At 42.1% G+C, this 15291-nt stretch overlaps 1 protein-coding gene across 1 annotated transcript; it reads left to right on the forward strand.

Annotated features, from left to right (window-relative positions):
- On the forward strand, positions 1-3802 carry GPR15 (G protein-coupled receptor 15). Its single transcript, XM_017833952.1, has one exon. The coding sequence runs from the start codon at positions 1769-1771 to the stop codon at positions 2873-2875; it is 1107 nt and encodes a 368-aa protein (XP_017689441.1). The 5' UTR covers positions 1-1768; the 3' UTR covers positions 2876-3802.
- Positions 3803-15291: the final 11489 nt, after the last annotated feature.

Raw genomic sequence — 15291 nt, forward strand, 5'->3', positions numbered from 1 at the left:
AGATGGTTTTTAGCCTATTCTTCCTTACAGGTTCACATTTACATCTGTGGCATACAAATCAGTAATCTAATCTGGGGTGTTTTTATACACCTTGATCCTTTTTCAGAGTTTGTGATGGCTGAATTGCACTCGCTAAGTAAATCCTTACGCATTCCATTAAAAATAGTCAGCTAGAGTCCACTAGTGCACTACTGATAGGAGGGCAGTTGTATATAACTAGCTCCTTATTAGACATCAGCACATATACACAAGAGACAGTGCCCACCTAAATATCCTTCCATCCAGCAGCCAGTTTTTAGTAGCAGCTGGCTACTTTTCCAGGTGCCTGGAATTCTACCAGGCACCTGCTGCACAGGAGCACAAAACCTGAGCACTGAGAGAGTGAATCTGAGTGCATCCAGAGTGCGCTGGAGGGACTGATTTGCTGCCCATCCAATCTGCAGTTGCTCTTTGCCTGTGGAGACACACACAGATGCAATCTATGTGCCCAGGGCTGGAGCCTGCACCAGTAGGCAATTTCCTGAAAGCTTTGAGAATCCTGAAGAAGCGCCTGGTGTGTGAACATGCAGGTGGGAGGGAGTGGAAGGAGAAAATTAATTTATCTGCAGAAGAGGGGAAGGATGATGACGACCAGTAGTAGAGGTTTCAAATTAGTATGCACTGACAAATCTGTAATGAATTCAGTAGCTTAAAAATGAGAATTTCTGTTTGATTTATGCAATGCTGAAAGGGCTGTCTGTAAGGTAAGTCACAGCTGAAGCGATACAGATACTACAAATGAAAGACGAAGGAAATCAGAGCTCTTTAAGGGAAGCAAGCCCTGTAAATAAGAACAGCTCAAGAGCCATGCAGCCTGTGCAGTCAGAAGAAGAAGGAACAAACTACTGCTCTGGAGTCCAGGACTGTGGCTGATAAGGAAGACTGTGAGGGGGATGGGAGCATCAAGTCAAGTTTCAAATTACAGAAGAATATGTAACACTCTGGAAAACTGTTCTCTAAGTTTCTAACATTCTCTAAGTTTCTAACACACTCATCGAGTTGGGTGTGGAGACTCCATGTCTAGGGGAACTGAAAGGACTGCAGGGCAGGAGGGGTGCACTGGCAGGGCAGCAAAGAGCCTGGAACTGATACAGAACAACCAACTACAGTGCAGAAAGGATATAGTAGTTTTAAGTGTTTCTCCTTGTATGTTTTCATATAAGATAACTCTCAACAGAAAACAACAACAATAAATGAACAAGTAAAGTAAAAAACTCCAAGCCTCAGGAAAGTTGAACTTGCCATGACAAGTAGTTTATACAAAATATTTTGAGTATAGATGAAGAATGTGACACCCAAATTCACTGTTCTCTGACTTCTTCTGAGCTGGTACAATCTCAAATCTCTGCAAGCTACCAATATCCTGTGCTAAAAAAATAAAAGGTTCTGTATCTTGAAAACTACATTCCCTCCCCCCAAAAGAAAAAAAAGCAAAACCTGAATCTCGTTTGCTTTCATGGGCAAATGCAAAATCAAGATATAAACAGTAAAATTAAACCTGATTTTTAAAAAAAGCTGCGTTTATTCTGAAGACAAGGTTTCAACTAATCAGAGACTCTTGTTGCTTGTTTGTTGCCTATGCGGTTGGTTAAAAGTATATAAATTATCTCCCCACAAAACCACTGTTCTCCTCCTCCCTCCCTCCTCTCCTCCCCCCTCACTCTATAAAATGTTTTTAAAGACCTTGAAGGGAAGGACAGAGTAGCTCAGAGCCTCCCTCAGAGCAGGGATGAGAACAGCCTGGCCAGAAATGGAACTCAGCCAGCTCTCATCTGTGTCTACAGTCACCCTCAACTATGAGTACTACTACGAGGACAGCTGCCAGTATGAGCACCTGCAACATATGTCTACTTTCCTCCCTATCCTGTACACTGCTGTGTTCCTGGTGGGCATTGTTGGCAACGCAGTCCTGATCATAGCCTTGGTCTACAAGCGACAGGTCCAGAGGCTGATTGACGTCTTTATCATCAACCTCGCTGCATCTGACTTCATTTTCCTCATCACACTGCCATTCTGGGTGGACGAGGAGGCGTTGGACGGGAGCTGGAGGGTAGGATCTTTCCTCTGTAAAGCTAGTTCCTATGTCATCTCAGTCAACATGTACTGCAGCATCCTCCTCCTCACTTGTATGAGTGCTGACCGATACCTGGCTATCATGCACCCCTCTATCGCTAGACGGATCAGAACAAGATCCTATTCCAGAGCACTCTGCATCTGTGTCTGGTTGTTATCCTGCTGCTTGGGGATGCCAACCCTTTTGTCTAGAGAACTGAAGAAGCAATATGGAAAGACTTACTGCACAGACAAAGCCATGACAGAAGCCAAACAGATTGCGTCGCTGATGCTTTTAATCCTGGCCTTCTTCTTCCCACTGTTGAGTATCTTAACCTTTTACTGCTCTATCACCAAGAGACTCTGTGTGCATTATCAGAAGACTGGGAAACATGATAAGAAATTGAGAAAATCCATCAAGATCGTCTTCATTGTAGTGGTGGCTTTTGTTGTCTCCTGGGTTCCCTTCAATCTGTTCAAGCTTATGGCCATTCTTTTGGGACTCCTGAAGCAGACTGACTGTTTTTCCAACATGGTTGCCCAACTGGGCATGAAGGTGAGCAACCCTTTTGCTTTTGCCAATAGCTGTGCCAACCCTTTCATTTATTATTGCTTTGACAGCTATATCCGCAGAGCCATGCTCCAGTGCCTGTGCCCACGGGTGAAAATCAGCAGCAGCAGCAACAACTCTGATACTCTGGACACTCGCCTCAGTCATTCCTTATCCAATTTTGGGGCGGGGGAGTATGCTGCTAGGAAGAGGAAGCGCTCTGTGTCCCTGTGACTGGGAGCTGGGACTTTTCTCTCCAAAGATAGCAGGAAAAGAAAAAGAGAAATGAGCAACACAGACAGAGGTGCAAGTGTAATGCAATCAGCGCTTCAGGTGGAAGGACTTACCCTGGAACCCCAGCACAAATGCTACAAACAACAGAAAAGAATCGTGTGATTCAATCAAAGCCGCTCCAAGAAAAGCTCTGAACTTAAAGGTATATAGGTTTTTATTCTGTGCAACAAAACCAACACAAGTGTTTCTTTTTGGTTCCTAGCGTACCCACAAACATGTCACAATGTTCTCAAACTAACCTAATCAATTCTGGTTTTTTGGAGTTTTTCTGAATTTAGAAATTCAATGTTTTAATGAATTTTTGTGTTACCAGTTCTTATAATTTAAGTCCTGTGCATTTTAAGTCTCTGCTTCTTATTATGGCATTAAATCTTTAGTTTTAATAAAAATGAGTAAAGTGTCTAGCCCCTGTGATTTTAGTAAGAAAGAAGATAACTTGAAGGCAGAGAAACCAGAAGACAAGCAAAACAGGTCCTGCATTTAACCTTTTTCTTAAAGGAAAAAGACCATCAAAAGCACACTTGTGCTTTTTAAGACTTTTTTGAGGACCTGACACAATTTCTGACTGCTTGGGTCAGAAGTAAGGAATCAGTCCCTCCTACTGAGGAAAAGGACACGGTGAGTTCCAGGGTGAATGGTTACACTCATGCAAACCTACTAAAAGGCTTCAAAGAAAAGACAGCTATACCAGCTAATGTAATTAATGAAAAACAGAGAAATGGATAAAGCCTGAAGTCCTGACTACTGTCTGGACAGCAAAAAAAAAAATAAAATTGGAGTCTGAATGACGGAAGGGGTCTCCCTCTGATGTAACTACAGCACGAGTACCATTCACCATAGCTTTTATCTTCACACCTCTATGTTTTCTAAACATCTGTAAATGAGAATGACTATTTTGAGTGTTACAAATAAATCCTGGTATTTGCATTCTTTACTGATCCTTGCAGTTGAGCTGTGTTGTGAAAGCAGATCTCACTCAATGGCAGTGCAAACCTAGAAACCAAGGCATGGACATCTTGCCCAACTCCCCAGCCAGTTCTGTACTGGACCCATTGGGTAATGGAACAAACCCTCACTGGAGCAGGTGGAGAGCTGGCACTGCAGGATCCGTCGAGGCAAAAGTATCTTTCAGCAATTGCTGGTGGCATTGTGCTCTCTGGTACCCAGTAAGGTACTGGGACATGTGCCTGGGCTACTAGGGGGGTATTACAGAAACACACACTAGCTCTTTGCTCTCCCCTCCTCTGCAGTTTTTTCTCCACCACTACCTCTTCTAGAAGATTTTGATTTTCTTTCTAGACGTAGCTGCCAAACTCCTTTTTCAGCCTTAAAATTGCACGAAAAGCACCAACTGTGTTTTCAAACCTTCCAGTGTCTGAAAATCAGACCAATGTCAGTTCAAATTTTAAAGTTATTTGCAGTAATCATCAAAAACTACTCTTCTCAATCTCTTATCTTCTCTCTACCTTTAGTGGTGTATAACAAGAGACTTATATATATTTTTTTGCAAAAATTAGCCTAAGATTTGCATTTCAACTAAGCTATGATTTTTATTACAAAATAATTCAGTAAGTCAGCCTAATTCATTATTTCCTCAATTCCCAGCCAAAGCTGTACATCATCTGTGGAAGATATCTATCTATCTATCTATCTATCTATATCTATCTATCTATCTATCTATCTATCTATCTATCTATCTATCTATCTATCTATCTATCTATCTATCTATCTATCTATGTAATCTATCTACAAGACTTTAAATAATTCTGCTAGGGCTTCTGTTTTCTTTCTTTCTTTCTTTGTTAAATACTTCAAAATACCAGATAAAGTCAGAAAAATGACTAAGGAAATCTACCAAGATCTCCTGCCTCAAGCTGTAGTACAGGCATTTGGCAAATAATAAACTTGATAAATATTGCTACACTTGAAGAGAATCACATATAAATGCCACAGCAAATGCTCCACATGAGCAAAAACAAAAACAAAAACAAAAGCAGCAACTAGTTCAGCAACGGAAAACTCACCAGATTGTTTTAGACTTTCATCCAAAAGAGTGTACTTTATATTCTTCTGAACTGTAGATCTATTTGTCATTTTCATAAGTGTAAACATTATTTTCAATTATTTTTTTCAAAGAAAAGACAACCTATGCTTGAACAAACTAACTTCTCAAATTTTTACTATTCCATGTTAATACTGATTGTTTTTTAGCGCTAAACAGCATAGGATGATACCAAAATTATTGTGATTGAAAGTATTTAACCTGGTAGGCTTGAGTAATATAACAGGATGCCTATTTTATGCATGTTAAAAGAATTTAATGACTGTAAGTTCGTTTGCTATGTGAAATGGAAATGGTGCAATTCTGATATGACACCTGCCGAAGGTCTTGGTAAGTAATTTGGATTGTTGGGGTTTTTTTCTCCCACTTCCATTATTTTAAAGTAAATTCAATGTGATTGCTGCTAAGAAATATGGTTTGGCTTTTTGGAATTGAACTTCTGCTTTCATTGTCATGAAAAAGTAGCAAAGCATTACTAGAAAATCTGTCAGCAGATCTGAATGGGAACATTCATCTGCCTATCCCACCACAAACATTTTCATGACTTCAGAGGTGCTGTTGTACTGCCTTGGAATGAAATCAAGATCTTTTGAGGTTTTTAATGAAAACAACTACACCATCACTACCACCCCCAACAATCTAGAGGCTGGTGCACTTTCATGAGAAGTGCATAATCGAGGTTGAAGTGCCTCTGCTTCTTGATATAAATCAGGACCCTGTTAGATGCGTCTCTTGGTCTCCATTTTGGCTCAAGTGAATCAGCATTTTTTCAGAAGTAGAGTATTTCATCTCAACACAAAGAAAAATCGTATCCAGACCTGATGCTTCCTTTAAATAGGCAAAGAATTTTTGCAACCTTAATTTCAGCACCAGATGTGCTAACACTGACAACTGCACTGCAGCTAAATGGCACTTTGAGTTGCAGGGAACTGAGGAAAAAGTCACACAGGGAATAGCTTCAGATGGAATATAAGCAGTGCCTCGGGTTTCAAATAGGGTGAATTACAAAAAGAACATCTCCTGACTTTGCAAAGATGTTGCAGTGATATGTTTGTTGACTACTGCACAGGAATAGTAAGGTCGCTGACGAAAGAAGGGGGTTTTTTTTGGTGTTTGCAAGGCATACAGTACAAAGAGATGTCAGCTCAGCGGTGGGGACACTTACATGTGCTTTTAACAGTTATATACTATTGGAATACTAACTTGTTATCCCTGTGTGATCACTTACATTCATGAGGTCAGCAGGAACTTCTGAGTAGATTTACAAGCTGTGAGCACAGTTCATTACATGTCCCAAAATTTCTAACAGAAACAGTTGGACTCAATGATCTTAAAAGTCTTTTCAAACCTAAACAGTTCTATGATTCTTCTCTTGTTTAAAAGGTTCCACCCGGTTAAGAGGCACATTACATGGCTGGTGAAGAACAGAAAGCAGTGATCACAAAGCCTGCAATTAGTGCACTTCAAGTTTCATTAACAGTCCAATCACCTGCTCACTTCGCAGATGTGGGTGTTCAATATCCTGCTGGAGTCTTGCTGCAAGTGACAGGAGGCTTTGGAGTACTCCAGTCTCAGTAAAAGTCAGAGGGAGTTTGGCTCCAAACATCTGGGCAGCTAAGATCTGAGTTCATAAAGAATGCAAAATATAGGAGATGAGAAAGCAAGTGCATTGGAAACCAACAGAATTCAAGATGAAAGACAGTCTTCCACCTGTGAGTTGGTAAAAAAGTCCTGCCCAAGGCCAAGCTGCTCGGGTTGATACTTATTTTTAAATATGAATTGAACTGTAGATTTTATTTTCCCAATTCACTTCACCCATGTTTCTGTAACAGATTGCAGCAGCTTTGGAAATCGAGGCCACATGTTATGGTTTGAGAGCACGCAACATTATCAGTATCGGTCACCTAAATAATGCATTGTGACCAAAATACATATTTTCAAACTTCAAAACAGTTTCCTTATTACTAAGAGACCACATTCTTAGTCAGAAGCTCCCACTAAGTTAGTAAGTGAACATACTTCCTCTACTGTTTACTTTTCACATTTTCTAGACCACATGGGTTTTTACAAGAGGCATCTCAACAACAGATCTCAAAAAAGAAGAGGCAAATGTTTCTCTTGAAATTTGGACTGTATTTTGCTGCTTTGGGGACTAGAGCAGGGCACAGGGAAAGTAAGGTAAGAATCTGTGCTGAAAGAGAATGCTTCCCCCAAAGTGATTAGTAAATTCAGAGGCTTTCACTTGTAAATGCCTTGCTTCAGATCCTTTGCAAAGCACTGATATGCAGAAAGGGCTGAATACTCTCTAAACAGCAGGTTTTTCAAAAATAAATGGATTCAATAATATCAGGAAATAACTGGATGCATCCAAAAGTCACTAGTCAGTTCTAGAAAAAATCCCACACCTCTGTATTCTATAGTGCCACAGAGATCCCAGAATCTGATGCCCTCTTTCTTTCTACACTGACAAAACTAGTTAATATGAGTATAAAAAAACAGCTGTTCCCCAAAGGATGCCCTTTCTTTTACCCTCAATCTGAGGCAAAGAAAACCAAGTTGTGAAACTGTGTGGCACTCTGCTCAGAGAATGAAACTTGGTCAGTGGTTTTTAAATCAATCCAAAATTTCAGTCTAGCTTTAAAACTGCTAAATGTCCAGAAAGTCAGACTTTAAATGCAAGGAGCAGTTTTTTCTACTGAGAAGTGCTGTGTATAAATAAATACCCCACAGATGTTTGCCATCTACAGTATCATGCACCTGACTTGACCACTCACTTGACTTCCCTCTATGCACTGCCTGAACAACTGTGTGACCACAACCACCATTTCCCCTGTCACTGACTCCTCACCCTCCCTCCTCTGGGAACCACAGAAACATCTACCCAGGCCTCACACAGAGCAAAACATTCAAACCATTAAAAAATAATTGAAAAAAAAAAAAAAGAGAGAGAGATGTGCATATTTGGTTTTGCCTGTCTTTGAACCCGTGGGAGTTACCTTTCATGGGTATAATCACACCACCTAAAGAAGTGTTGCAGGTAAGAAGAAAAGCTTGACAGCTTTCACGAAGCACATGTTCTCCTTATAACCAACCAGGGCATTATGGATAAAGGGGTGCTAAGAAGCACAGAAAGAGCAGGAGGACATTTCAGAGCAGAGCTGCTGCATGGAAAAAGGACTAAATTTAACTAAAGAAGAGAATAACCCTTGAACAACCTTTATAATCCCATAGCTTCCAGGACTAACATTTTGGCAACATGCTTTGATGGTGCTGTGGCACACACATTTCGGTAGCCACTTTAGAGACTGAAGCCATCCTGAGGCTATTAAAAATGTCTGAAATCCCTGCTGAGGTGTGCATGCTCTTCTCCTGTGGCTGCAAAAAGGTGATAAACTGTAGTATAAAAAGGCAAAGGCTGAAGTGCCTGCTAACAGCTGCAGAATACTACTGGGTTTTAACATAGAGTATCTCATGTTCATAGAAAGGACAAATATGACATGCAGCCTTCCTCCTTTTTAATTGAAAAAAGCAAACTTGTATTTTGACTCACGCTTTAACACAGGTGGCATTACCAGCATGGTTGGAGAATACTGCAGGCAATCATCAGGTTCACTAAGAGCAAATACCTATAGACTATCCTTGACATATATCTGTCAAAAACCATAAGGGTAGGTGGTCATTATCCTAAAATCCACCGAAAATCATGAGATGCCATGCAAATATATTCCGAGGTTCCTTTTAATTGCTTTTGAACTCATAGGTTTACCCTTTAAACATATGCTTTCTTTGCAACAAACCTTCATTTAAAAGGAAAGCTTAAAGATTTTGAGAATATTAACCACTTATTAGAATCACCACATAGTTCACTCAGGGAATGGACATGCTTGCACATACCAGTTTAGATGCTTCAAAACCAGTTTTTCTATTTAACCAGTTATTTAAGTCAGGCCTGTGATTTACTTCATCAAGGGAATCAACCATAAATCCTAGTACCGTGTGGGAGCAAATGCATGTTGAGTACTGAAGTACTTTCTGCATTCATGTATTTTGATTTGTTGTATTTTCATTTAATTTCATTTTATTTCCATGTATTTTGATTTTATGTGTTATGACATAGGATGAGTTAGCAATGTCTGCATTACCAGCCAGCCCTCTATGGTGGCTAGCTGACAAGTAGGTGCCCGAAACACTTGTAACAGTGCCTGGTGTTCTTGTCTTTTTGTCTTTTGCTACAAGCATTTTTCTCTAGATTGACAGATGACAATTCCCTGCAGCCTATTTCTGACATTGCTCATGAGCTGGCAAAAATTACTGACCTACAGTAAGTCAATTCAGTAAAGAAATATTTCTTTTCTTCTCCCATTCAGCCACCCCGTGCACCCTGCATAATAATATAAGACAGAACAAAAGGTGCTTACAATTGAAGTGGAAAATTTTTAAACCGAACCACTAATATAAAGTCCTCAGAAAAAAAGACAGAGTTTCTATGGACAAAGGACATTTTTACAGATACAGTTGATCAGATGAATGACTATTTTGGATAAAACATTGTTCCTCAATAAGTAGTAAAGTATTACATGTCACGTGCATGTGTGTTGATTTTATACAACAGATCTTTATTTTTCAGAGGTATCAGCGTACTATTTGGAAAAATGGGTAACTCCAAGTAAAAGTAGCATTTGCTCCCTCCAGCAATATCTACCAGTTATTTTTACAAAATAGGACATCTATCAAGTCAGCCTTATTATTACAATACTAAAAGCTCTTTTGAAATCTAAAAATCACAAGCTTTTATCTGCCAAAAAAAAAAAAAAAAAGGCTTAATTAGTTACTTAAATTGCTAGAACAACTGTATGGAACTCCAGCTATTTTCGACACCCAAAAAGGAGAAACAGGAGAATTCCCACTTTCGCGCCAAGAAAAGCAGCTCAGAAGCAAGGGAGACCTGAAATGCTGAATTAGCTACAGCTACAGCAGCAGTTAAACTGACAAAAGAGCATTAAACCAAGGATACGACAACCTCTACTGTTAACAAGGTTTGACTTAAGTGGGTTTCTTTGTTAAGAAAACAAACAAAATCCCAAAACTTTGCATTTAACCGACCACAGCTGAAAATAGATGTCGACTGTTTTACAATTCTGTGCTCTCCAGGCATCAAAGCCGACCTGAGCACGCCATTTCAAAGCTGTCGCTGCGGGGAATGTTACCTGGGAGAGTCCGAGGGAGCAATCCTTCACTGGCGGGAACTTTAACATCATCACCCCAGAGAAAGACAAGAGACAACCGGGCCTTTGCAGAGTAGAGAAAATGTTACAATTAGGAAAAAAATAACAATCTTGAAGTGGTTTTTCTAAGCAGTGAACTTGATTCAAACACTGGTTCAGTTACACATTTTCTCTCACATCTGCAGTTTTTGCCTCTCACGTGGACTCTGAGAATAAAGCAGCCTCAAACCCAATACCAGAACCTGTTTAACAGGGATGCTGCTGTAAACCTGGAGATAGGAAGGTGTGAATACAAACGATCTTTGCTCCTCACTGACAAATATCACAGCTATACTTGTAAATATTTATTCTGTTAAGATCTTCAGTAATCAGTGACGCTCGGGGTTGATAGCAACTGCTCTTATAAACCATTTCCAGATACACTCCTCTCATGGCAGTGAGCAGGTTAGTGCATCTCCCATGCGACATGGACGGTTCCTGATGCTCTGTTGCCATGTTATGGCACTGAGAAACTTTATTAAAGAAGTTTTTTCACAGCTACTGTCAAAACGGGTAACTTGTACTTGTGCCGCAATTTTCTAGAGTTTTGAATAGCTAAACCTAGAAATGGTTTAAGGAACTTTTCACAAAGAAACATTTTCGAGAAGTAACCTAGACTCGTACATCCCCAAATCTAAATGTAAGGAAGTCTGCAACACGGGATCATTTAATTTGGCGCACCATCACTTCCCCCCCCAAAACTGGGTCTGCAAAGCACAGAGTGATCGCTACACACCCAAGCGAAAGGAACTCCCACCTCCCTGGTGAGCAGGCAGGTAAGAGAAAAAACACATGCGAAAAACTGCCTTTCTATTTATTACAGAAACAACATTCAAACGCTCCCCACCCAACGCTGTCCCACCTGCAGCCTCTCAACCCCAACTCGGCCCATGCCGAAACACCCTTCCCGTTCCACGGGGTCAACCGCCCAGCAGAGAGCAATTTACCTGTCCCAGCCGCCCCTAAGAGCGGCTTTATGGCTGCAAAGCTGCTCCTCCCTTCCTCCAGCCACTTCTGCCCGACTCCCGCCTCCCCGAGCATCCCCTACCGGGCTGGGGGCCCCCTTGGCCTTCCTTCCCAGGCACCTCTCGGTGCCCGAGCCCACCTGCGCTCCCGAGCGGGGCGGGAGCGGTGGCGGGATCGGGGCGGGGGATGTGGGAGCCGAGGCCGCGGCATCGCGTGCGAAGCGGCGGTGCCGCTCTGAGTCAGGGCTCGCCCTGCGGCGGGAACCGCGGGCGGGGAGCGAAAGGGAGAACGGCGCTGACTGATCTCTGCCGCCCGCCGGGGCCCGCCTGGCACGCAAGGCTTGCATTCCCCGGCCGGCCTCGCCGAGCCCCCGAGGTGCTGCTCCTGCCCCGCTGGCGGTGGCCGGTGACCCCCTCACTCTGGAGGGAGCGCTGACCCTCAGCCATCTGCCGCATCCGTGTGCTGCCTCTTCTCGTTATTGGCTCCACGCACGGGCACCCCATTGGTGATTTTGGTGTTTACTTTTAAGTAATCTGGAAAAGCCTCTTTGCCAAAAGTCTGTGGAAAGCGCAGAGCCATCTGACAGACGGCCGTGTCAGCTCTGAGCCTCAGAGAACATACACCGTCCTAGTCCGCTCCCTCACCTCGCTGTGCCTGCCCGCACAGCCCTCGCCAGAGGGCAAACAATACGGTGCCTAGAGATGGAAATGTCCGTGTGTGTAGGTGTGACTACCAGCCATCAGTTTCAGATACTTTACGTGACTTTTTTCCAGTCCTCGTCTTCTCTCCTTGAAAGGACACCCCGTGCTGGGATTTCCCCTGCTGAAGGATTTGGGCTGTTTGTCGACAAAAGCACCCGCTACTGCTCACAGCAGGGCAGAGCCCGAGGCGTGCGTTCGTTAGCATTAGTTAGGGATTTTAACAAGTTAAAGTAAGAGGTGAGGGGAACTAGAAAATGTAAAAGCCATCGACACTGAGCTACTGAAAATGGTGTAAAGTATTTACCATAATAAATACTTTCAAAGAAAGGGCATTTTTTGCAGAAAATTGCAGGTTATTCACCCATCTCAACAACAGAAGGAAGCAACAGAAACCTGACATTTCTTAAGATTTTTTTTTCCAATGGACTCAGTTGAACCCGTTATACCACAAGCTTTTCCAAAGCTGTAAAATGAATGATGATTACTCACAAAGAAATTTCCTGTGACACGAATCTCACTGAAATGAATGCTTCACTTTCGAAGCCTCTCCAAGAATCTTGAAGCACTCAGTGAACTCTAACAGACATCACCTGGGAAGTGATTCCTTTACATATTTTAGAAAGAAATTACAGATTAACCTTTTTATTCCGACTGAAAACTGAGAGTTGATATGAAATATTTAAATGTTGAGAGTAAAATATATGTCCCCCTCGTTACATGTCCTATGAATTTGCCCCAGGATCCTTCTGGGGATAAAAAGCTTTTTTATTTTCCTACCTGGTCCCTGCCTGAATGCTGTCCTGGCTGCTAGTTTCTGCCTTTAAGGAACACACCAAAGGGTGATGCCAATAACGTCAGAAGTGGCGATGGGAGATTTTCTGTTTTCTACTTTGCTCTTTGTAGGTTGCCCTACTTTGTAGATTGTACAGCAGATTAACCACCTGCAAGCTTTTCTTTTTACTTCTTTTCAAGCATAAAAATGCAGAGATAACTAACTACATGATCAGGAGATTGAGTACAAACGAATACAGAGATCTATGGGCTGATTCAGTTTCGACCATATTCTAAAATCAAACAGCTAATGAGCATGTGGCTGGCTTGAATTTTCTGGAGGTTGCACTGCAGAAAAGCAAAAAGATACAATTAAGTGCATTTAACAAAATATCAAAACTTTGTAAAGTTTTAGCATAGAATTCATACCAGGTACCGCTCTGCTCCAGCTTTGCGATGGTGCAATACAGAAATGCCTCTGGCTTGCATTGGTGAAGTCACACAGCAGGCTCAAAATGCAATACGAGACTCCTATGCTTTCCAGACTTTTTCCTACTCTTTTTGGCAGTGCAGATAGATTGAAAAGGCTGCAACAAAGACTTCCAGGACACCAAACTCTTAAGGGCACATTCAGGCTCTGTCATGACTTTCAGTCTTTCAGAAAGGAATACTTTTGAAATACCGGAAGAACAAGCTCAATTCCGAGAAAACTCAGAAAGCTATATTTCTTTCCTGGGGCAAGAGGGAATTTAAGCTGCAGGACTTCTCCTACAAGGGTTATATTTGGGAAAAAAAAAGAAAGACTGAGCAGACATATGCAAAAGAAGCAGGTAGGAAATCATCCTAGTAGCAAAAAAGCTAAATGTCCTGGGTTTTTCACATGGTAAATGTTCTTATTTGCCCAAACTTCTGCTTTTCTAAATCTCCCTCTAAATACTGGTGCATTTACATAATACATATGCATGGGCACATTCATTCGTGGCCAGGGAAGCACAGACTGTCTAAGCAAAACAGGCAGCAATAAAGAAACCTGCAAAAGAGCTCTGCAGAAGTGGTAAAGCAACCGGAGATGGAAGAACTTGCTGCTGCATGGGGACACGGACTTCACGGACTTCATTCTAATTGCACGTAGTATCAAGGAGCTGCTGGGACAAAGGAAATGCAAAAGAAGGGCTTTTTGTTCCAGACAGGTAGTTAAGTGCAAGATTATAACTGATCTGACTGACAGTTAAAGAAACAAAAAAAATCAACAAAATAACAAACCCCACAACACTGGGGACTCATCTGTCCTGCATTACTGAGCCTACTAAACTGCTCCAACAGGACAACAGCCACAGCATGTTCAGTTTGTGCTGAAGCAAACTTCTCAGTAGCAAAGACTCTGGGAGATGAAATTCAGATTGGGGCAATAGGAAGCTTTGGAGAATCAAGTACTGCTGGCAGTAAGTTTCTCTGATCATTGAGAAAGAAAGTGAATAGACAGATGTTCAACATCCAGCACTTCAGGCTGGAGAAAAAGCCTTGCTTAGGGCATTTATCCCCCACCCCTATTGCTACCCAAGTAATAGGAGTACTGAAGCTCAACAATGGCAAAGCCTGCTCTCCTGAGGTGGTCAAATACTTCTGTAAAATGTGGAGACCAGGTTAAAATAAAAATCTGGTTAAAATAAAAGATGTATGTGATGTCAGGGCAGTTCTCCCACCAATGCTAATGGAGACTGGCAGAAAGATACTGGATGAAATATAGCCTTCATCTGTTAATTAGCCTTTCCATTAATAAGCCTTTTGTCATCTGTTTGAGTTAATTTCCATAGTCAAACCCATCAGGGGGATAAAGGATAGCCTTGGGGAAATACATTCAGCTTTTAGCACAATTGCTGCTGATTCTTTTACTTCCTTCAATTTCCTCTATTGCTTCTCCCTTCTCCCTGTCACCCCCATTCTCTTCCTTTGCCTTCTTCCACACTTCCATGGGAAGGGCCAAACACTGACATCTCTCAGTTACTCCTTGGGCTTCTCTGCTTTTCCAGCTTTTCCTCTCAATTGTTGATTACCTGATAATCTAGAAATACTGTAAGGGAGCATCAAGAGCTGGGATGTTCTAAGAGGGAGGACAATTCAGGAGCCAGCAGAGACCACAGCACAGGTTGTGACGTCCCCAGCTGGGGCACAGTCCCACTGTACCCAAGTGTAGGTGAAGTAGTAACTGTGATAGGGCCCTTCAGTCATACCAGGGAGTCTGCTCAGGACAGTGGGAGGCAGAGCTGGAGGCAAGGCTACAACACAGATCCAAGGTCCATCCAAGAAGCACGACCAATGATGGAATGAGGCTACCACATACAGTGTAGGTCCAACATCAGTGCAAGAAAACCCACCAGTAAGGCAAGACAGCCAGGAGCAGCCATAGGTCTGGGTGCCCAGAGCCTGAGCTTAGATGGGGTTCCTGGGCCCAGAGGCAGAGTGCATGGATGAGGGTCATAACTGCTCCTCTCAAGTCCTGACAAATACTTAAGGGTAATGCTGAAGCAGAATAAAGCTTGAGGCTTAAGACCCCTATGAGGGAAAAGTAAATGGAGATGTATCTAAAAAGAC

This window comes from Lepidothrix coronata, unplaced genomic scaffold, assembly GCF_001604755.1.
Source record: "Lepidothrix coronata isolate B3197 unplaced genomic scaffold, Lepidothrix_coronata-1.0 Scaffold226, whole genome shotgun sequence".
Classification (NCBI taxonomy): domain Eukaryota; kingdom Metazoa; phylum Chordata; class Aves; order Passeriformes; family Pipridae; genus Lepidothrix; species Lepidothrix coronata.